This window comes from Sebastes fasciatus, chromosome 3 (genome assembly GCF_043250625.1).
Source record: "Sebastes fasciatus isolate fSebFas1 chromosome 3, fSebFas1.pri, whole genome shotgun sequence".
In the NCBI taxonomy this organism is placed as follows: Eukaryota; Metazoa; Chordata; class Actinopteri; order Perciformes; family Sebastidae; genus Sebastes; species Sebastes fasciatus.
This window is the reverse complement of record NC_133797.1, coordinates 15,224,166-15,247,681: the sequence shown is the minus strand read 5'-3', so window position 1 is coordinate 15,247,681 and position 23,516 is coordinate 15,224,166. Positions and strand designations below refer to the sequence as shown.

Genomic DNA, 23,516 nt, shown 5'->3' with positions numbered 1-23,516 from the left:
TAAGTGCATGTGTGCAGGTTTAATAGATGTGTGGCATGGCATGTCTACCTCTACCGTACAAGTATCATCCTGAGAAAAAGGCAGGTAAAGCTAAGTTCACACAACACGACTTTCAAAGTCGTCAGATCGCTGTACTGTTCACACTACAAAACTTGCTGTCTTGTAATCAGGAGTCTTTAAGCCGTTGTGGTTTTCACACTACATGACTGACCGGCGACAGGGGGTCACACTGTACAAGGTCTTTCACCAGGGGGAATCCCTGATGACGTCTCCAAACTACATTTTGTCATGAAAACACATGCGAGAAATACACTGTAAATGACGTGATACTGAACGTGAGGCATATTGCTGATGTTGTCGGCTCATGAGTTTACAAAAAAGCCTGTTTCCACACTCTTTTTTACTATTTATTCTTCTAGGTGCAACAACAACTTTGCACCGTGCAGCACATACAGTAAGTTCCTGTTGTTAGAGGCGACCCCTCCTCCCCCAGGTTTCCCCTCAACCCGTGTCTAGCGCTCTCATTGGCTGTAGTTCGCAGCCAGAGTCTCCGACAGGTCCAGATATTTAGCATGCTAGATATCTGGAATGTGTCTGCGAGGCATCGGCAAGCCACTCCGCTCGCGTCTTTGAGCAGCTCACACAAGATGCTTGAGCGACAATGTGTGAGCGACGAGCCAACGCCGATTTGCCTCTGATCTGGGGTTTTTGTCGGGGAGCTCCAAAAACTGTTGGGGGTGGAAAATCAGGGCTACAGTCATGTAGTGTGAACTAGGCATAAGTGTGTGTGTGTGTGTGCGTGTGTGTGTGTGTGTGTGTGTGTGCCCGTGCAAGTGAAGTGATTAGCATGATACCATGTCAACAATTTCAATCCTCTGAAAAAGAATTTACATTTCTGTGCTCTCTCTCTCACACACACACGGCACAGACACAACTTTCCCTTTTGTCCAGACGGAAGCATTAGGTACATTAGTTATCCTGTAGCTGCGTTATACAATCAATAATTACGCAGTCGATTATGATGCCACAGACCTTGCCGGTGGCGGCTCGGAGGAGCTGCTGTTTCTTCTCCAGGTCCTCTCGTTTGGCTGCCAGGGCCTGCTGCTCTGCGTTCTCCTCACGCCACAGGTAGCTGGACAGACACAGACAGTCACACACTGTTACACTTATGTCACCAGAAAGACCAAAACCCAACTGCAGCCATGATACTCACAGAAGAAGTCAATCAGTGATAAAAACACCTCAAAACTAGGATACACTGTACTAAAATGGTTATGTCCTTTAGAAATATTTTTGATGTAAATAATTCATGAATAAATACAAACGTCTTACAAGAAAGAAAAAGTCTTTATATTTGAGATGTATTTCTCTTAAAAATTAGGAAACACAGTAGCTTTAACAATAAGGCTCCTTTTTCATAACTGTAGATTCATTATATGCATTATTAAGAGATTTTCACATCATTTCAAATAATAAATATTTTTGATCCTCCAGTGAAACATAAAGTCACTTAATTCTTGTTAAATAATCACATTTAAATAATCAAAACAGTAAAACTGACAAAACAGTCTCCCTCTTGTTTCCATTAGGGTAATTTTGTTGATATTTTTAGATCATACACTACTAATAGCTTGCAGCTGTGGGGTCTGCATGTTGTGTTCCTTCTATCAAAGATGTCATTATGCTGCTTTTTCACCCACTACACCTAAACAATGGATCACAGTGAACTGGAGGCTGGATTCAATATCAGACAAACACGAATATATTCATGAAATCTGTTTCATTTAGTGGTGGTACTGAACTCCTGTTTTAATTTAATGGCATTTAATTAAAAGGTCTTTATCTCTTTTTTTTTTTTAAATAAATAACACATTTTGCCTTGAGCATGTCGTCTCAATTAACAGTTGGAAATTGAATTTGAATAGAAATGCTCAGTTTGTTGCGTTTCAAAAAGCAGGGAAGCAGCTGTCTTGACTAGATTTTCACAATTAACCCCACAACACAATTCACCCAGCCTGGAGGACCTTTTAAAAGCAAAAAGGTGTCTGTCAGCAGAGGCCCGAGGCATCATCCTCTCTGTTATATAAATATATCTCATTGTTTAACTGGACAGAGAAGGCCCGGTGACATTCACAGCACACAATACTCTGCTATGTAACCAAAGGTTGTCAAGCGGAAACAGCATAACGGCTTAAAGGAAGGGTGAACAATTTTGTTCAGTTTAATGCAAGATGCAGGCATGACTCATGTAAAGATTCATTTAAATTAGAGCTGTACCAAATGTCGTCTTCTTTTTTTTTTTACATTCGAAGCTTCTATTGAGGTTTTCAAATGAAGCTTTGAATGTCTGGCGTCATATTTTATGACGTCATGACACTAAAAAAAAAGAAAGAAAATCCTCGAACAAAACCCTAAAGTTGAATAATGTGATTAATCCAATTAATTTTTTTATTAAATCAACTTTCTTTAAATGAATATAACTCGTCAGTGCCTCCCTTTGTGTGGAGCAAGCAGGAGAGCAAACACGCAGTGAAAATGTTGTTTTAGAAAGGCTCAACTCCATCAAATATGGATTGAAGCAGAATATTTCTTTAAATAACATTTTGTGAATTTATCTTTTTTCAATAAATTTGACTTTTGGTTTTACAACGCTCTGGAGTTCTTAGAAATGTCTGGATCACATGAGTCGGAAACAATCTAACGCAGCCACTACTGGAATCTAATGCTACATATAGAATAATTCACTATCGAGCCTGTTTGTAACCGGTACGGACAATGTTATCTTTACTTCACCTGTCTCTCTCTCCCTCCCTCTCTCTCTCTCTCTCTCTTCACGTGTGTGTGCGTGCGTGCGTGCGTGCGTGGAGAGGCTAAGGCCCTCACCCGGTGAAACACGGGAGCAGGAGATATTAATTGTACCAATAGGGAAACACTGATTAGTGTAGCCTGATCTTTATCTGCAACTCTGAAGAAATACCAGGTTTAAACAGAATAACGAGACAATAATGCAACAAAAAAAAAAAGCAGTGCAGCAAACGAATTCTAAATCAACATTTGATTTAGAATTTGAAAGTCAACTTTGATTGAAGCTTCAAACTATTCGGTACAGCCATAATCTAAATGAAGTGAAGATATACTCTGTGAAACTCCGCACAAAAATAAAAAGCATGAGCACAAGGCAAGGCTGATCTTTAAATTAAGTCCAAAAAAAGACATGGTTCTTACTTTCTTTCGCTCTGCAGCTCGTCTTTCTTGTTCTTAACTTCGTAATACTTTTTGTCCAGTTCCTCAACGCGGGTCTTGACCTCATTTAGATCTTGATCGAGTTTCTAAAGAAACAAGTTGAAAGTTAGTCAGATACACTCACCTGTCGAGAGGTTAGAATGAAACTACAGGAAGTTTTTACAGAAATTACATCATACAGCGACATTTAAAAGTTCCTTTAAAAAGTATTTACATTAACTTCAGTTAATAAAAAAAGAACCGAATAGATTATCACTTTACAATTATCTTTAAATAAAACGAACATACATTGTACTGCTCTAGGTTCTTCTCCTTGTTGGTCTCTGTGTCCTCCAGGTCTTTGTGGATGGCTGCGATCTGCCTCTTTTTATCATTGATGGCCTGGTCCAGAGACTTCAACTCCTTCTTGATCCACTTGTCCCTCTCTTCCTTGGAGGTGAACTGGCTGCCACGGCCCTGCTTGGCGTACAGGTCTGTCCTCTCCTGTGTAGCCTGGGCCAGTCTGGAGGGAGGTGAAACCACGGAGGGAGTTAAGTTTTTTAAAAACTAAATCACTAGTTCACACAGGCAGCCACATCAATGAGCCATCTTAATTCTGTTCATTTTCCAACAAACTGTGCACGTAGACATGTGCACAGTTAGCAACCTTGTCAGCCACAACTACACATTTACAATTCCTCATTTCTCTACCCATGTGCCTTTTCGTCTACTCAATTACAGCCATGTAATACACTGTCTGCTGCATATAAGGAAGTAAAGGTGTGACTGATTTCCTCAGGGTCACCTCACACCTTCACCAAACTACTTTGTAGGAGAATCCACAAATATCTCATTTGCATCCACCTCTTGATCTCTTGCTATCCAAATGCATTCAAAATGTGATGACTGACTCATCGAGTTATACCTGGCCGTCAGCTGAGAGTGAGTCATCCCTACCTGGATATGCCCCGCTCCTCTTTTTCCTTCACCATGTTGAATTTGGGTTCAGTCTCCTGCAGCTCTTTTTGCTTCTCCTCGATTTTCTCCAGAAGCTTCTGCCGCTCCTTCAGCAGGCGTTTCTGGAAGAGCGAGAACGGGGGATTTTACAACAAATCTTCAAAATGTAGAACAAATTGGTGACGAGGGGAAAACTGGGGGAAAACTGGATAAGCTGTTGTGAAAGAAATACGATGGATGGGTGATTTTAAAAAGTACCTATATTTACTTTCATATTTTTATCTATGTATCTACATGGTACATTTTCTCCTTCAACCGTATCGAACTCCAAAAATGTAAACAGTTTAAGTTTGAGCTTTTGCATAATTTGTGTGCTACACGTAATGCTAAAACAAAATTATTGGAAATAATTCAACAAATAATATCCTATGCTGCTCAGATGCATTTTCATATTGGGTTTGAATCCTATAATTAATATAATTAATTAGCTTCTGCCATTAAGCCAACAGAAGTTGAGAACAGATCTCATACAATGTCAGCGTAATTTATGGTGTAGGATAAATATAAATTCAGAAAACAAAGGCATTAGAGTCCAGGGTAAACTCAAAAAAAGTGTGTACCTAATGTGTAGATTTTTTATTTTATTTAGAATAATTAGCATGCATTTACTTTATAGTAAATATATATGTATAGAGCAAATACTGTAATTAATGACCATAAATTCCCAATTCCCATCACTATAACTGACAATACCTGTAAACCACTGTCACAACTGAAAAACCTGGGATAATGCAGGGAAACTACAACCTACTTTGGTCTGTTTTACTTTACTTAATAACAGTAATAACAGGAAAAAAGCAGCAAATGCAGAGAAGACATAATTTGAAAATATCCTTATCATCAAGATTTAAAAATCATTCTTAAAATCATTCTCCTCCACCTTCAATAGGAATCTTATCTTTCACCTGGATCTCCCCAACAGTATACCTCCAGTGACTACTGATTTTGACAGTGTGGGTGGTGATGGTGGTATGAAAACCTCTACTTTCCCTCTTGTATCAACGCCATCTCAAATCAGAACCATCAGCAGCTAGTGACGCAGTTCTGCTTCCCTTGCTTTTCATTTTGCTCCAGTAACTTTTGGCTGATGCTCCGCCAGCCGAAGCCAGGTGGGCTCCATCCAACCAACAGCCAGCATGCTGCCTGTGACCCATCATGGGTCACACACAGACTGAGCCAATAAAGCCGGTTCTGTATGATTATCGTCTTCATACTCACACGTGCACGCAAACACACACACTAAGGCCATACGGAGAGTGACTCATGCCAGCTCTGTACACACAATCTCATGCCAGGAATGATGTATAGTGTATGTGCAAAGAGTCTGTATACAGGCTGGTGCTTCCTCTGTTTTGGTTCTCAATGCACCCCAATATTGGACCAGCAAACAGTCTTCTGAAAGATTTAGCACTAAAACTGTCAACTCTATACATTAGGCCAAACTGCTTTTTGATTAGTTGATGAATTACATCAACAGGAAATTCATCAATGACAATTTTACATTTGCTAGTTAAAGTTTTCAAAAAAATAGTAAATACAATTTTAAGATATAATTTGAGTTCTGGTAATCTCACTTCTCTTTTTTTAAACATTTTAAAGACTGCATAATTGATCGATGAATAAAAAAATTAACAGAATTGTGAGGGTCGTACCCCTCTTTCTGAAAAAGACTACCATCCTTCTCTACATACAGTGATGGTGCAGGGGAAGGGGGTTGGGGAGTGTTGCTGGTGCAGCATCACGTGTGCAGAGTGACGCAGATGGGAGGCTTCCGTACCCTCTGTTCGCTGTTGCCTGCCAGCTCGTCCTGCAGGTCCTTGGTCTTCAGCTCAAGCTTAGTCCTCTGCTTGATCTGCTCCTGGCGCTCGGCCGATAGCTGCTCCCTCTCCTCCTTCATGGCAGAGATCTTGGACTTCAGCTCTCGCACAACACGCTCTGTCTCCTACAGAAAGGAAGCCAAAATAAAGAAACAGGCTGTGAGATTTTATTCAAAAGGAGTGTAAACACAATAATTTCCTCTTCGGTGATTAATCGACTATCCACTTATTCACCAAAGCCACATACTGTCAGGAGAGTTGGAGACATTATTCCTATAAAAATATGTTAAATTAATTATGTATGTATTTATTTGGTGGCAGGTAGTCTGCCTACATTAGGACGTAAAAAAAAAAAGTTTAAATTATTCAAAAGTAGTATCGCATTTCATTTCTGGTGCCTTAAGTTTTTCAGCCAAGATATTGGATGGATTTACGTTCAGTGACATTGTTTATCGTCTTCGCTTACAAATCACATCCTGACAAAATTCCTATAATGACACTGATTCACAAATCATGCTTGCATGATGAGTAAGTTAAATCTTATTACAATCTGTCACAGTGGGAGATAGTCAGAGTAACCTTGTTTTTAAAAATTGACAATTCCGTACTTAAAATTAGGGATGCACCGATACCAGATCGGATATCGGGCTGATACTGACTCAAATAGCTGGTGACAACGGGGCCAATCTATTAAATTCAATTCTATGTTTATATACTATATACATTACATACTTGAATTTTAATTCCCGTTTACATTTTGATTGTTGCTGCATTAAAAAGGTTTACACTTGAATTGTAATTCCTGTTAATTTTGAGCTTTATTAAAGCTTATTATTTTGGTATTGGATTGGTACTCGATTGATACCCAAAGCCCAGGTAGCGCTATCGGGACTGAAAAAGATCGGTGCATCCTTACTTAGAATAACTAAAGCACTATTTAACTATTTGATTTGGTTTTGTGGACACTGAATATCTGGAATTTGACCATGTGCTTGTTAATAATTCACTAAATATTGTGACTCTTTTTAAGAGATAATGGTGTGATAATAATTACAATGTTTATTTTCACCCTTCCTTAATCCCAGATATTAATACTTCTTCTGCAAGGTGGAATTATTTACCTCTACTTTGTCTCGGGCATCTTGCTGAGCATCACGCAGCTGTCTGGATTTGTCTCCACAGGTCTCTCTCTTGCTGGACAGCTGGAAAAAAAACCACACAAAAAGTTTTTATATTGAAGCCGTACACAACAGAGGAAGGAACTCATTCTTTAGTGCACAGGCTGTGATACATTTCCCACCCTTGCACCAAAACAGATGTCAATAACAAAAAGTCTAACATGTTCAGTCTTTTTCTCGGTATATGCAGAGTACATAATTAGTTTTTCTTGAGTGTTACCTCGTCCAGTTTGGCGCGGGTTTCATTCAGCTCCTGGTTGTAGATGGTGTACTCCAGGGCTCTTCTCATCTTGTCCCACTTCTGGTACTGAGCCAGCTCCTCCTTCTCATCCTCCAGGGTGTGCAGACGCTCCTCAATGTACTTCAACAGCTCATTGATCTTCTCTCGCTTCCCCTCTGAGGAACACACACATCAGGTTGTTTATCAAAACATGTAAACCACTACTAACGGCACACTTCATTTTCTTTCGATAGTTATAATTAAATGGCGAATGCTGTGTTGTAGGAATTGTAAATAATAACAGTAGTCTATGAGACAGTGATGTTAAGAAGCTTTTACCTGTCTCCTTCATGAGAGAAATACTCTCCTCTTTGCGCTCATCATACACTCGTGTCCCTGCCACCTCTCTCAGCAGCTTCAGACGTTGGGAGTCGGGTGCTGTGGCCATTTGGTTGATCTGCATGAAACATTGAAATAATGCGTGAGTTGGAACACACTGCTGTTCAAGGTAGTGCTGAGACTTTCCTTCCTGAAAAATTATTTATTTTCTATTAGGGTTGTCAAAGTTAAAGCGATGATATCGCGTTAATGCAAATTAATTTTGGAGAGGAAAAACGGTCATGGCCATTTTCAAAGGGGTCCCTTGACCTCTGACCTCAAGATATGTGAATGAAAATGGGTTCTATGGGTACCCACGAGTCTCCCCTTTACAGACATACCCACTTTATGATAATCACATGCAGTTTGGGTCAAGTCATAGTCAAGTCAGCACACTGACATACTGACAGCTGTTGTTGCCTGTTGGGCTGCAGTTTGCCATGTTATGATCTGAGCATATTTTTTATTCTAAATGCAGTACCTGTGAGGGTTTCTGGACAATATTTGTCATTGTTTTGTTAATTAATTTCTAATAATAAATATACAGAGATTTGCATAAAGCAAGCATATTAACCCACTCCCATGTTGATAAAAGTATTAAATATTTGATAAATCTCCCTTTAAAGTACATATTGAACAGATAAAAAATGTGCAATTCATTTGCTATTAATTGCAATCAAGTATGGACAATCATGTGATTAATCACGATTAAATATTTTAATCAATTGACAGCCCTATTTCATATACATTTTAGCAGATGTTGATTTCTTGACACAAATCCTTAAATCATTTGAAGAAATCCAGCTAAGTAGAGTCGGCACTCTTTTTACAGCCGTGCTTAAATAATGCAATGCATTACACAACACTGAAAAATAAGCTTTTATGTCTTAAACAAGTGTGAAGCTGGCACCCACTCCTTTCTCACCTTTCCCTGCTTGACGATGTAGTAGGGATTACTGCGGGAGAAGCCAGCACTCTCCAGAAGGTTCATGACGTCGTTCTTACTGCAACAATCACAGACACCATCAAACAAGGGATTACTTGGATTCACAGAGTTGTTATTTCCTGTGATTAAATGGACAGTCCATCCACAGAAATACTTACGTCACCATTTTCTTATCTAAGAAGTACTGGTCCTTTTTTGCACCAATGACGCGGCGAAGGGAGACTTCCTCTTTGTCGATCTGGATGGAGAGACAGTTATCACTGTTCAAGAGGAGAATCATACACAGCAGCAGCAGAATTGGCAGGTTATGTCACAGTATTACCAGGCTGCAATTTTAGGATTTCTAGAGTGGTTATAACACCAGGCCTTCATCATCAGAATAATAAGCACTGTGTGTACATGGGGGCAGTGTGATTACAATCACTGGTCATAGCAGTCATCAGCAGTCTAGGAAGACAGTTGAACATGAATTCAACAACATAATATAGTGATAATGTACCACATCCACTAGTAGTCTGGACTAAGATGTTGAGAAAAGATATTTTAAAGCTGATGCCAATATCTGGAACTTTTGCCACAGGTATTGATGTATATCTTTAAGAATCTTGGTACAAATGCAGGTGTAAAATGGGTTAAGTGGTCTATCCTCAAATCTTTTTTTAAAATTCTGTGGCTAATTTGGTAGTTAAGTGCTATACTTTTTTATGTTATGTTAAATTTGGCACAAGTGCTGTACACAAAAGTGCTAAAGCTTACATTGGCCAATCCAGACGACACTCCAAAATGACAGTACACCTCTAGATTTAGTTTATAGTGACTACAATAATTAAGACAACCAAGTATTTATCACATACACACAGAAGACAGGGTATTCTCAGAGAGGCTTACTGAAAGGTTTCAAGAGTATCAAGTTGGAAAGAATCGATCAGTGTGTCTGTGATTACAGAAATAGCATCAATATGAAATGTTTGCCATTCCTACCGGCAGTCGGTTGTCAGAGTTGTCAAATATAATCTCCACAAAAGCCGAAATGACACGAGGACCAGTTCCCTCCTACAGTGACAGAGGAGAAGAAACATGATTGAATGTTTACATTTATCAATAGCCTAGAATGTTAAAATGTGTTTTCCCATTGTGTTTCAATCTCTTACAAAACTTCACATTTATAACAGAAATGCAACTAATCCCATAAAGACTTTTATAATCCACCAGTTATTAGGAAGTTAAACAAGCTTTTGTTAGCCTAGAACATGTCTAACAAGAACACACAACCACTGTGTCACAGAGCCATTTTCATTACAGTAGATGAGATCTGAGACTGAGTGTGAGACATTAGCCTGAACTTACATGGAGCAGGGCCAGGCGCTGTTCAGGTCGCAGGTGGCTGAACTCATCACTGAGCACAAACTGGATGGCTAACAAAGCAGAATAGAGACACAGTTTTAGACAAAAGCAAAAAATAACTACACAGAAGGGAAAAATGTTTGACTGCTGTATGGTCAATAAAATTAATTGAGGCAGACATACCATAGAAAAAGTTACTTTTTCCTGATCCATTTCTTCCAACTGTAACAGACAAAAAAGACACAAAAAGAGGACATGGTGACATTATGCACACAGCCACCCACATGAGACAAGTCTTATGTGCCTTCATTCAAAGTACATACCTTTACACACACATACATATCTTATCTTATCAAAATACTCCTGCTGGTTTACAAAGCACCAAACGGTTTGGGGCAAAAATACATTTCTGATCTTCTGCTATGTTCTGAACCATCCAGACCTCTCAGGTCATCTGGATCAGGTCGGCTTAGTGTCCCCAGAGTCACAACTAAACATGCAGAAGCAGCGTTCAGTTTTTATGCACCAAATATCTGGAACAAGCTCCCAGAAACCTGCACGACCAACTCCAACTCTGAGTTCTTTTAAATCAAAGCTTAAAACTTCCCTGTTTGCTGCTGCCTTTTATTAAACCAGATAATGATCTTATATACTGCACTAGAGCTTTTACTCTTGTGTGTTATACTCTATTTTAGCTTCTATCCTAGCTTTTATTTTTAGCTTGTTTTTATTTTCTAATCTTTAATGTTTTTATAACTGTTTTAATTATGTCTTAATGTTCTTTTTGCACTTTGTCGCAATGTTCTTGAATGTTTATGTAAAGCACTTTGAATTGCCCTGTTGCTGAAATGTGCTCTACAAATAAAGCTGCCTTTCCTATTGAAAAATACGGTATAATAAAACAAAACACAAGTGAAAAGGTGAGAGGAGCACATACTCACCGATGACATTGTGCTTTGGACTAAACGGGTCTACCACAGTTTGGTCCCTGTAACTTCGGAACCCCTGGATGATGACCTGCACAAAAACACAATTCCATTCAGTTCAATTCAAACACCTTTATTAATCCCTTTAGGGGCAATTGGTTTGTAGCAGCTTGTATATAAAAACATAGTGACACACAACAACAACAACAATATACAGACGTAGGCAAAATCGTTGGTACCCTTCCGTTAAAGAAAGACAAACCAACAATGGTCACTGAAATAACTTGAAACTGACAAAAGTAATAATAAATAAAAATTCACTGAAAATTAACTAATGAAAATCAGATATTGTTTTTGAATTATGGTTCAGCAGAATCATTTAAAAAAACAAACTAATGAAACTGGCCTGGACAAAAATGATGGTACCCTTAACTTAATATTTTGTTGCACAACCTTTTGAGGCAATCACTGCAAACAAGTGATTTCTGTAACTCTCAATGAGACTTCTGCACCTGTTGACAGGTATGTTGGCCCACTCCTCGTGAGCAAACTGCTCTAGCTGTCTCAGGTTTGAAGGGTGCCTTCTCCAGACTGCATGTTTCAGCTCCTTCCACAGATGTTCAATAGGATTTAGATCCGGGCTCATAGAAGGCCACTTCAGAATAGTCCAATGTTTTGTTCTTAGCCATTCTTGGGTGTTTTTAGCTGTGTTTTGGGTCATTATCCTGTTGGAGGACCCATGACCTGCAACTGAGACCAAGCTTTCTGACACTGGGCAGCACATTTCGCTGCAGAATGCCTTGATAGTCTTGAGATTTCATTGCACCCTGCACAGATTCAAGACACCCTGTGCCAGATGCAGCAAAGCAGCCCCAGAACATAACCGAGCCTCCTCCATGTTTCACATTAGGTACAGTGTTCTTTTCTTTGGATGCTTCATCTCTTCGTCTGTGAACATAGAGCTGATGTGACTTGCCAAAAAGCTCCAGTTTTGTCTCATCTGTCCAAAGGACATTCTCCCAGAAGCTTTGTGGCTTGTCAATATGCATTTTGGCAAATTCCAGTCTCGCTTTTTTATGATTTGGTGTCCTCCTGGGTTGTCTTCCATTAAGTCCACTTTGGCTCAAACAGTGACGGATGGTGCGATCTGACACTGATGTACCTTGACCTTGGAGTTCACCTCTAATCTCTTTGGAAGTTGTTCTGGGCTCTTTGGTTACCATTCGTATTATCCGTCTCTTCAATTTGTCATCAATGTTCCTCTTGCGGCCACGTCCAGGGAGGTTGGCTACAGTCCCATGGACCTTAAACTTCTGAATAACATGAGCAGCTGTAGTCACAGGAACGTCAAGCTGCTTGGAGATGGTCTTATAGCCTTTACCTTTAACATGAAGGTCTATAATGTTCTTTCTGATCTCCTGAGACAACTCTCTCCTTAGCTTTCTGTGGTCCATGTTCAGTGTGGTACACACCATGATACCAAACAGCACAGTGACTACTTTTCACCCTTTAAATAGGCAGACTGACTGATTAAAAGTTTGAAGACACCTGTGATGCTATTTACAGGACACACCTTAGTTTAACATGTCCCTATGGTCACATTATTTTACATCTTTTCTAGGGGTACCATCATTTTTGTCCAGGCCAGTTTCATCAGTTTGTTTTTTAAAATGATTCTGCTGAACCACAATTCAAAAACAATATCTGATTTTCATTAGTTCATTTTCAGTACATTTTTATTTATTATTACTTTTGTCAGTTTCAAGTTATTTCAGTGACCATTGTGGGGTTTTTTTTCTTTAACGGAAGGGTACCAACAATTTTGCCTACGTCTGTATGTAAGCTAAAAAATATACATAAAACAGGACCCAAAACGATTACAGATGTGACTGACTAACTAATAAATAAACAGACTGAACAAGAACAACAGAAGGATCAGTCTAATACAGGATAAAAGGACCACCCTCATCACAACATCCTCCTATTCAGCCACATGCTACACAAAGTTATGTAAATAGACTTCAGTAGCAAGTCAGCAACTATTTCTGAATGCAGAAATATTACTATATAAGATATAAGACAGACTGAATCTGTAAACGTGCTGTGCTCAGCTCACTAGCTGTATTATACATGATGTATCCAGCAGGGCCTTCTGACTGTCGGCTACTCTGTATGACCACAGTGTTCATTCAGGACGTCATGAAGGTTTACAAGCTTGCTAACCAGATAAAACACGAGTTAGACAACCACAATACTACCAAAGTTCATATTCACATGTGATGTAATCAACTACAGTATGGTCTCGTGCAACCTTAATAGAAAACCGACAAACCGTTAGCCTCACGTTAGCATGGCGGTTAGCTTAGAGTCGGCAACACGCTGAGCTCATCTTACCTGTTTGATGTACATGGCTGTCTCAATAGGGCTGAGTCTGGAGATAAAGCTCCCCGCTCCACTATACTGGAGAAGCCGGGAATTTAATAACCCCAAAACGTAACAAAATAATAGAAATTAACGCATTTAAAATGTGTAAAACAACCGTGAGGCTGGAGAGAATAACATGGAAAATGGCGGCGGGGGGCGGGATAGAGTGGACTGTACCATTATGTGAAAACAGGATTGTAGCAATAAACATAATACAAAATTATGTGTGGTAGAGAAATAAATTAGACAGAATGAGACATTAGGAGAAATGCCTTATTTATTAGTACGGTATCTTCAATCTTTGATCGCATGTGTTTGCGTGTAAATGAGAGGTCGGACACGTTTGCTGTGTACTTATCTCCCTATTTTGTGCAGTTGGTACAGTCCTGGCTGTCTTGTCTTCTAGGCGCCAAAGACAGAAAAGAGTCGATAGAGCACAAGATGATGACCTGAAGAAACCAACGTTAGGAAACAATGTTGTTAATGCTCAAAGACAGAAAAGAGTCGATAGAGAACAAGATGATGACCTGAAGAAACCAACGTTAGGAAACAATGCTGTTAATGATCAAAGACTGCTGATAATCCTCAAACAATAAGAGTTATTCTTCCTTTAGAAAGCTAAACGCCACTCTGTTCCAAATGGGAAACTTTACCTGTGGCTGGTTTTCATGTGAGCACAACTTTTCATTAATAGTTTGCTTAGTTACTGGTTACACTTGATGAGGTTGCCCTGGTTACACTTGATGAGGTTGCCCTGGTTACACTTGATGAGGTTGCCCTGGTTACACTTGATGAGGTTGCCCTGGTTACACTTGATAAAGTTGCCCTGGTTACACTTGATGATGAATCTAGACATGATGCAGTCAGCTTCACTGTTCAGACCCAGAGGTTGCACCACTGGTCTGAGGTCTGACTAGAACTGCTCATAAAGGCCAACTCTGTCACTGCAGGTGTCACTGTTGCTTCTTCTGCTGTATGGTTTTGTGTTGCAAATGTAGACCTAACACAGGGGTCAGCAACCTTTACTATCAAAAGAGCCATTTTAGGCAAAATCAAAAAAACAAATCTGTCTGGAGCCACAAAACATTTGAGCATTGTGATGAAGGTAACACAGTTTATAGTCTAAGTATATAGTATATAAGTCTAATGCAGTGAGGGCCCATGTGCAAACGTACTACGGAGTATTAGGGCCACATTGATGGAAAAAAAACATCTGAGATTTCAATAATGAAGTCATAATATTATGAGAAAAAAAGTCGTAATATTACGAGAATAAAGTTATAACTTAACGAGAAAAAAAGTTGTAATTTTAAGAAAATAAAGCCATAACTTAACGAGAAAAAAAGAAAACAGCACGTAAAATTAATACTTTATAATATTATGACTTTATTACCGTAATATTATGACTTTATTCTCGAAATCTCAGATTTATTTTTTCCTCAATGTGACCCTAATACTCCGTCGTACCGTCGTACCATAGACCTACAACAATGATAAATAAAAATGAAAATGTAAACAGAAAACAGTTATTCATTTCTATTTTTTAAAAATCCACAGGGAGCCACTGGAGAGGAGCTAGAGAGCCGCATGTGGCTCTGGAGCCGCAGGTTGCAGACCCCTGGCCTAACACATCATATCCTTTCAGAAACCTGGATATGCTATCTGGATTAGGCCTACTCTGACAGGATACTGTGGTGTGCAGTGGTTGAATCTAGCTAAATATTTAGGCCTCAAGTAGGCCTAATGTACTTAGAAATTCAAGGTAGGCCACTTTACCTTTCTAGGCCTATTTCCATTTTATGCAGCTTTTTAGCCTACTTCTACTAGGCTACAGCTCAGAGGCAAATACTGTAGGCCTATTTCTTATTTCACTAAATTGGTCTGACAGTTTTGGTGACGATCGAGTTACTTTTCAGATTATAATTCTTCCCACCCTTCCTGTCCAGTGAAGACATGCATCTCCAAATTTGGTGTGAAAATTCTCATACTTCTTAGGATAAATAAACAGAATGCAGGACTTTTACTTGTTGTGGAGTATTTTCACAGTGTGGTAGGCTATTGCTACTTTTACTGAAGTAAAGGATGAATACTTCATCCACCACTGGTGGCATGTAAACACCTTATCCAGGATTCTTAGATGGTGAGAAACAGATGATCAGAAACCTGGACCCAGGGGCGGCTGCAGTTCAGTGGGTAGAGTGGGCCGACCTTTGACCGCAAAGCTGGCAGTTCGATTCCCGGCTCCTACTGTCTGCATGTTGAAGTGTACTTGAGCGAGACGCTGAACCCCAAGTTGCTCCACTGCCCTGAATGCTTAGGATGGGTTAAATGCATGTATGTATATGACAAATGTCATACTGTTAGAGTTTTTTTTTTAAAAAGGGACATGAATAACCAGGTTTCTCATGTTCCATGTAAACATAGGTAATACTTCATTTTTCAGGTCTGCAAATTTCATGGTAATTAGGTGAAAATTAGCAAGCAACCTATTTAAAATTTCTTTGGAATTACTGTCAAATTACCCCAATATTTGCCTCAAAATTTATCAAAAATTACCTTGTTTGGCTGTCGTGACTTGGGATTTGACTCTGGACTTTTATTATTACTATTTCATATATATTATAAACATTATTTAATAATTATATTCCATTGTTTCCCAGTAAGCAGTAATAAATAGCTGGTGATTTATTTAATATATCCATAAAAATAATACAAAGTTGTTGTCTGCTGAAAAATAGATAATAATTAGCAAATAACTTCTTTGAAATTTCTTAAAAAATATTGGGGTTATATGGCAGTAATTCTGAAGAAATTTCAAATAGGTTACTTGCTAATTATCACCTAATTACCATGAAATTTGTGGACCTGTAAAATGAAGTGTTACCTCATCATAATCTGAATAAGCTCTAAACCAGGATAGGCTCAAGAACGGGATACTAACATGCATGTAGACGCACTCATTGATTTTTCCTGTTATGTTGTTTGACGGAATAGGCCTGAAGTAAATGACTTGGAAATGGTCTAATTGTATTCCCATTTGACTTCTCGGTTAGCCTATAGACCACTGCAAACACAATGCTAGAAGGATTACATGACAACAAAGTGATTTATGTGGTGAAAACATTTATTAAACACATATTAACATCCACATTATTGAAAAAATTAGACGGACTGTAATTTTCAAATAAATTAGGTTTAAATGCCTGACTGTATTTGTGAATAGGCATTAATCACAATATCAACCTAAGGCATGTATATTGCAGTTTATCACTGTGCTTTGTTGTTTCATCACATCAGTGCAGAAGACAGAAAACAGCATCCATGTCTGCAGCCCATAGTTTTCATATAGGCCTCAAGTCCCATCAACTGAATACTATTATCTTTTGTTCCTGTCTATCTGCTCTGCTGGTTTCAACACCAGGCACACAGAGAGCATTACTTTTTTATTCTTTTCAAGTAAGACTACAAGCAGTCACAGTTCATTTTAAGGCAGTGCAGTTATTGGGCTCAGGTTGAACTGGTGGTGGACCGGGGACTGCAGGCAAGAGGTAGGGAGGGTGAACACAGATGGCTCAAAGTTTTTGGTGTTGAAGGTGGTGTTGAAGTCGTTGGCAAAAAAGGAGGCAGACTCCGGGGCGCAGGGCGTGGCAGGCTCAGGTGTGGCGGCGTCAACCGGGGCCGTGGAGAGGACCTCTGACTCAAACTGCAGCAGCTGACCCATGAAACTGAAGTTGGGTGAGATGACTGCGCGGCGCTGCTTGATGACGTCGAAGGCCGCGTCCAGCCGCAGCCGCTGCGTCCTCATGATGTAGGCCATGCAGATGGTAGGTGAGCGGGAGATGCCTGCCTCGCAGTGGACCAGGACCTTTCCACCTGATTGCTTCACATTATCTGGAAGGAGAAGAAGAAGAAAGGGACAAGCCAACGTTAATCATCTGTGGTTACATGGGGGTAAAATTGTTGCACAGAAAACTTGCATTATTTCATTATTTTAAAAAAATAACCATTTCAAAATAGAGGCCACGGTGTTGTGTCAGGTTTTATTTTTTGTTTTGTTCGTGTGTGTGTAATTGATAATTTTTTAAGTCAAGTTATGTGTTGAAGAGGTTGCAATGAATCAACAATGAGTTTTAAACAGTGAATAATAACAAATGGAAAATCACATTTTAACGGTGTAATCATTGCCTACTCCTAACTCCCACTCACTAATTAATGCAAACATCCATCTAGTTTCTTTCTCTCTCGCACACAGCAGCAGCAGCAGCAGCAGGACATAATGGACAAACATTAACCTTGTCAGTACACCTCATCTGCAGGTACACAGAAAGGTACACACATCTCATACCAGTTTCGGTTGGGCACCCACAGACACTCGTGAGGCTCGTCTGAGTCACAGAGTGCAGCTGCACATGAGCCTTTCTATCTCCCACACTGCTGTGGAGGCGCTGGGTGCTGCTGCTCACTGTGGTACAGAGATGTGTGTCCTAATTTAGAGTTGCAGCAGCGGCACTCCTACACTTGTTCTAATGCCCACACACAGATCTACTCTCTGTCATCTGTATAAGTGTCGCTCACGACACATATCAAAATTTTGTTAATTCCTAGAAGTACTGCAAACACCTACACGTCTCCTTTTCTGTCGGTCTGTGGTGTGCAAATTCAAGACATATAGTTCCACGAAGCCACTGCAGACGCCCACATACAGTACACGTCTCTCTCTCTCTATTAAATAGAAACATTGAGGGCCACTTCTGTCTGGTCCTGAGAGCCACTGCAGAGGGGGGAAACGAAGACTTGACAGCTTCTCGATAAACCACATGAATGAATCATGAACTTCCCATCTGGAGCGGAGGATGGTGGGGTGACGGCAGCAGTGGGTCAATAATATTTATCACCTCCTCCCTGACTGTACGTCAGCCACCAGATCAAAAGGGTTTTCTGATTGCTGATTGATTTGCGTTTGGGGGCCAGCTGGTGATTATTTGTGTGTGCGTCGCATTTGGAATAGTTGATACATTTTTGGTGGCCCTCTCTCTGCATGTAGGCTAAGCCTGCCCCCTGGAACAATTTATCAGCCTTATGTAATAATAGACACCTCAAATGTAGACTGCATCCCCAAACAATGCAACAATAGCAGCCACCCAATACCGGTCAGCCAAGCTGCTCGTGGGTGAGTTTCGTCCTTGGTTGTGCCCGGCTATAAATAGCCAAGAGCACATTATGTACATCTTTTGCTGCTGCTGCTGCTGCTGCTGCTATTATCCAGCACCTCTCTCCTCTCCTCTCCCACACACTCGCTCTCCTCCTCTGCAACACATTCAGTGCCCCGCTGCCCTCAGGCCCATCAATGATTCCCACCCGCCAGCAACCGATGCTGTCTCATTATGTGTCAGTCAGCTGGCTTTTCCCCTACACCCAACCATCATAAACAACACTGTGTGTGCGTGTGTGTGTGTGTGTGTGTGTGTGTGTGTGTGTGTGTCAGTCAGCCCCCGAACTCCTCCACCCGGTCATTACTAAACACGGACAGCTCACCCAGTTGTCACACTGACTGGCCACACCCGGCACAGTAAGCCACTGAGATTAGGCCTCGGAGGCGATGACGGCATGGGAGCGTCTTTTTCAAGTAAAGACGGGGGAGGGAGGGAGGGAGGGAGGGAGGTCGGAAGGGGGACGGGGGGGGGGAGTGAGCAAATCCTGAATGAAAGCAGCCTGGCTGGATATGTCGATGGAGGATTTAAGGCAGGCGATCAAGTTAAACTGATTATAGCTTACAGCCCTCTATTAGTGAATGGCAGCAGGTGAGAGGCAGTGACCCAAGGGAGCTTAAGACGCAAAAATAAACACACCTATGTATAGGAGACTCCTTGGGGTGATGTCGCACTATAAATATACAGAAGTTGATGTCTTTCCAGGAGAAGACTCCATTTCGGTGGTGGTGTATTTATTCCCCTTCCTAGTTTGAGTGACTGAGCTATTTGGAGTATTGAGCCAGACACAAGGAGCGCAAACCCTGCACCCCCATAAAAGCACAATTCCCTTCAACTCACCAATAAAGTCTATGGCCTCCTGGAAATGGGAGCTGATGTCGGCCATGTGGCTGTCCTCCACCGGGATCCACTTGTAGTCGTAGTGGCCCTTGGCCGGCTGCTGGTCCCTGCGCGACACATTGAGCAAGGCTGTGATGTGAAGGTCGCTGAGATAGTCCTGTCTGGAGGCGTGATAGGCACTACCGAGGTAGAGGAAAGGCAGGATCTCTACGGGTTTACCCTGAGAGGGAGAGAGAGAGAGAGAGAGAAAGAGATGTGAGTCCACAGTGTGATTTCACGGCCACCTAACAAGACATAATACTGGACCCCCAAGTCTTGATGCATTTGCTTTAATCCAACCCTGAGAAAAATGGCCACAAAGCCACAACATCCAAACACCTGTCAGCTCAAGAAGCTGCAGAGCAGAACATTATGTCCATCTGCAGACAAAACCGCACACGGATGCACGAATGGATTCCCCCTATTATGTAAACCATTAATAACCCACAATATGTCAACCAGACACAATAGAGTGTTCTTTGAGATGTGAAGCAGCAGCCACATGCTTTCTATTTGGGCAGCGGAGGAGATAGAAGAAAAGGTCAGACATGAAAGAGTGTTTTTCTCTATGGGGTGTCCTGATGTCAGCTGGGCATCATTGGAGTGATCTCACTCTCTCTCTCTTTGTAAGCCAAATATGGGGAGCAGTGAAGGTCAGAGAATATCATATGTGGCGTTGAGAAAATGTTTTGATGCCAAATATAAATCTCTCTCTGATGTCAGCAGGAGGTTTTTTGGGGGATAAAAATAAAAACAGGCAGTGGATGTGTGTGTGTGTTTGTGAGAGTGGGAAGTAGGCCTGCTTGTATTGTAAAGGGTGTTTCCATACCTGATCGTAATCTGGTTTGCGGTGAGAAAGCTTCTCGCTGTGGCTGTTTGTGACTCTTTTCTCGGTTTCAGTTCCGCTCTGGTCGATGGTTTTCACCTCAGTGCAAAGTTCAGGGTATTGAGAGTGGAAGTTCTCGTATCCTCCTGAGAGAGAAAGAAAGAGAGGGGGAAAAAACCATGAGCTAATAATTCTACCTCAGAATCAGAATCAGAATGGTGTTTATTGTCAGGTGTAAGAGGTATACTCTAGGAATTTGCTTTGGTTTTGTTGGTGCAAGTTAAACAGTATAATAACAAAAGAATAGATAAAAACGTTAGAATAAAATAAGAATAACAAAATCGAATTTCTACCAATATACAATATACAAAATAAAGAACCCCCTCAACACACACACACACATCTTGTGAAATAGCATCGTTCATACAACATGTCTTATAGCAGCCTGATTATACCTGATTATTATAAGCGCCTAATGAACTACAGGAGAGACTGGTAATCCTTTTACAGAGAGGTGACAGACGGAAATGAGTGTGTGACCAACACATTATCACGATTTGGTTTTATTTAGCTAACAGAAATGGTTCATTTTAATTTCTTTCCTTATTTTTTTTATGATATGAATGGAAATCATTGCACCACCAGTTTGCCTGCGTTTCTCTCGCCCTGACTCATCCGCTCCGTTGACGCACGCAGGACATTTATCTCTCCAAGAAGTGAGAGAGAAAAATGTGGATCTGCTCTCAACACAAGCGAGAAGGATCATGGGGGAAATATGACTTGGCCTTTAAATGTATCTTGACTATATCTTGATACTATATTAGGAAAAGTAAAATAAAATAGACTATACAGAACATGGGTTAGTCCAAGAAATTTGGAGATCTGAGCTCTGAGAATAAAAAGTGGACTTCTTTATACCCCACTGACTCAAGTTTATGAAGATTTACATGAATAAATATAAATATTCTACTACTTTTAAATAAACTAGACATATGGCCTACACCACCTGATGTTAGTTTATTAAAAAGACACTCATAAAAAAGCTAAAATGTGAAAGCTGTAAATCCTTGTGCTGGCTTTCTTATAATTAGACTATCTATATCCAGGACAGACAAACTGGTTATTTCCCCCTTCTTTTCTGGATTATAAAAACACATAAAGCTCTCACCTTTCAGGAAGCAGATGTTGGCCCCGCTGGCCAGATGTGAAAGGGTGTTTATTACTATTTGTGCTACACTGTCCTTCTTGAGTTTCTGCCAGTGGGCCGTCCGGTCATCCAGAGCTATGATGGCCGAGATGCTGCCCTCTCGAAGCCGGAGAAGAGAGCTCTCATCCGGGATGACAAACTGCAGAGGCACAGGTCCTCCTCTGGACCTCCGGACCACCACGGAGTTGAGGTTCACATTAACGGATCCTGTGATGTTGGAGTTGGTGAATGAAAGATAAGGTCTGCAATCCACAATAAGGCAGCTCCCACACTCCTTCCTGATGATCTTCCTCAGACGCCGGCAGTCAATGCTGGAGACCTTCATGGTGGAGTTTGTTATTGTTGTTTATTATTGCGTAAAAAGACTCGAGCTGGATGAACTCCTGAGCAGTGGATAACGAGGACTCCCGTGTGCGTCCGTGTCTATATGTCCTCTAAGGGGATTCCGGCAAGGCAGTTTTATCTGAATGGAACCTCCGGCGCGTGACGTCACGAACCATATATGGACACCGGCGAGGTGTGATCGCGAACAAAAGGACCCGCCCACATTCTATGACGCTAATGTGACTCCGCCCCCCTGGTTCTCTGGTAAATAATGAGAAGCCTACGATACTACTGCAGTGTGTGTTTGGTTCAACTAGTTCAGTCACTGTGTGTCCTCTACCAGCAGTCCTTTCATTTCCATCTTTACAGCCAGAGTGTTTTGATGAGAGACTAACAATACTGGACATCCCAAGGTCTAAAAAAATAGATGCAAAGGTTTTGGAGGGATGCAGAATTACAAATCTCTATAGGAAAAAAATCCATAGTAATAGAGATGCTAGGCTATAGGTGAATGATGAAGAATACAACACACACACACACACACACACACACACACACACACACACACACACACACACACACACATACAGGCTATTACAGGAACACCATAGGGATACTATGAATACTATTAATTCACTATGTATATTCTGTTTTTCAAGTTATTGTTTTATAATGTTTTTGTACACCTGTACCTCTGTATCTGCACTTGCTTTGACACCTGAATTTCCCCCGGGGATTAATAAAGGTTCATCTTATCTTATCTTATACAATAGTTTAAATGAAATAGGGCGACAGTAGCCATTGTTTTTATTATTTATTCATCTACTGTTTATTTTCTCGATTATGTCTGACTGATTATTTGTTTGGTTTGCAAAATATCACAAGATAGTGAAAAATTACCCCCTGATGGGGACATCTTCAAATGTCTTGTTTTGTCCAACCAACAGCCCAAAATCCAAAAGGTATAACCAAATAAAAAACAACAACAACAACAACAGATGTACTGATCATGGTTTGTTTTCTTTTTTTTCTCTCCCTCTCTCTCTTATTTGACCCGTGGGGAAGTATGTTTTTATAATTAAAGCGGAATAAGAGGAACTATTATGATGACATACCCTATAGGCCCTCCTCTCTATTACTGTCTCACAATCAGCTTTCATCTACCTTCACATTTGTTAGTACTTATTTTATTATAATATTATGTATTTCCTTTCTTTATGATCATGATTAATTACTTACTACTATTATTATTATTATTATTATTATTATTATTATTATTATTATTATTATTATTATTATTATTATTATTATTATTATTATTATTATCATTGTTGTTTGGGTGTTTGTTCTTGCTTTTATTTTATTTTTCAATTTATTTATTTTATTATTATTAAATTTTTTATATCCTCCCTAAACGTTGGCTGTGTCAGGTAAAAATTCCAGGTCACCTGCCACCATGGCAGAATTTTTTTTTTTTTAAGCACTTCCTACATTAAAAATGGCCAGGGATTAAGGTCTCATGATATATTCCATAATTCTGCTGTCTGGTAGCACTGACATAGATTTCAGAAGTGGCAGACAAAAAGATTGAATGTCCG

The 23,516-nt window shown here is 40.2% G+C and overlaps 2 protein-coding genes across 2 annotated transcripts in view; both read right to left on the bottom strand.

Moving 5' to 3' along the window:
* The window catches only part of smc3 (structural maintenance of chromosomes 3), a 33,547-nt gene extending 19,914 nt beyond the window's left edge, over nt 1-13,633 (bottom strand). Inside the window, exons 1-15 of the mRNA XM_074629197.1 lie at nt 13,443-13,633; nt 11,064-11,139; nt 10,306-10,344; nt 10,126-10,193; nt 9,760-9,831; nt 8,937-9,016; nt 8,758-8,836; nt 7,794-7,911; nt 7,455-7,630; nt 7,178-7,258; nt 6,017-6,181; nt 4,180-4,301; nt 3,532-3,745; nt 3,226-3,329; nt 1,033-1,132 (exon numbers count right to left, since the gene is read on the bottom strand). Coding sequence (XP_074485298.1) covers nt 1,033-1,132; nt 3,226-3,329; nt 3,532-3,745; nt 4,180-4,301; nt 6,017-6,181; nt 7,178-7,258; nt 7,455-7,630; nt 7,794-7,911; nt 8,758-8,836; nt 8,937-9,016; nt 9,760-9,831; nt 10,126-10,193; nt 10,306-10,344; nt 11,064-11,139; nt 13,443-13,457 — 1,509 coding nt within the window. The 5' untranslated portion in view covers nt 13,458-13,633. The remainder of the gene's footprint in view (nt 1-1,032; nt 1,133-3,225; nt 3,330-3,531; nt 3,746-4,179; nt 4,302-6,016; nt 6,182-7,177; nt 7,259-7,454; nt 7,631-7,793; nt 7,912-8,757; nt 8,837-8,936; nt 9,017-9,759; nt 9,832-10,125; nt 10,194-10,305; nt 10,345-11,063; nt 11,140-13,442) is intronic.
* Nucleotides 13,634-16,578: 2,945 nt separating this feature from the next.
* On the bottom strand, nt 16,579-22,047 carry dusp5 (dual specificity phosphatase 5). The gene is made up of 4 exons (XM_074629196.1): nt 21,556-22,047; nt 20,391-20,533; nt 19,523-19,742; nt 16,579-17,363 (listed from the first exon to the last, which is right to left on the bottom strand). The coding sequence occupies exons 1-4, from the start codon at nt 21,917-21,919 to the stop codon at nt 16,957-16,959; spliced, it is 1,134 nt and encodes a 377-aa protein (XP_074485297.1). The 5' UTR covers nt 21,920-22,047; the 3' UTR covers nt 16,579-16,956.
* Nucleotides 22,048-23,516: the final 1,469 nt, after the last annotated feature.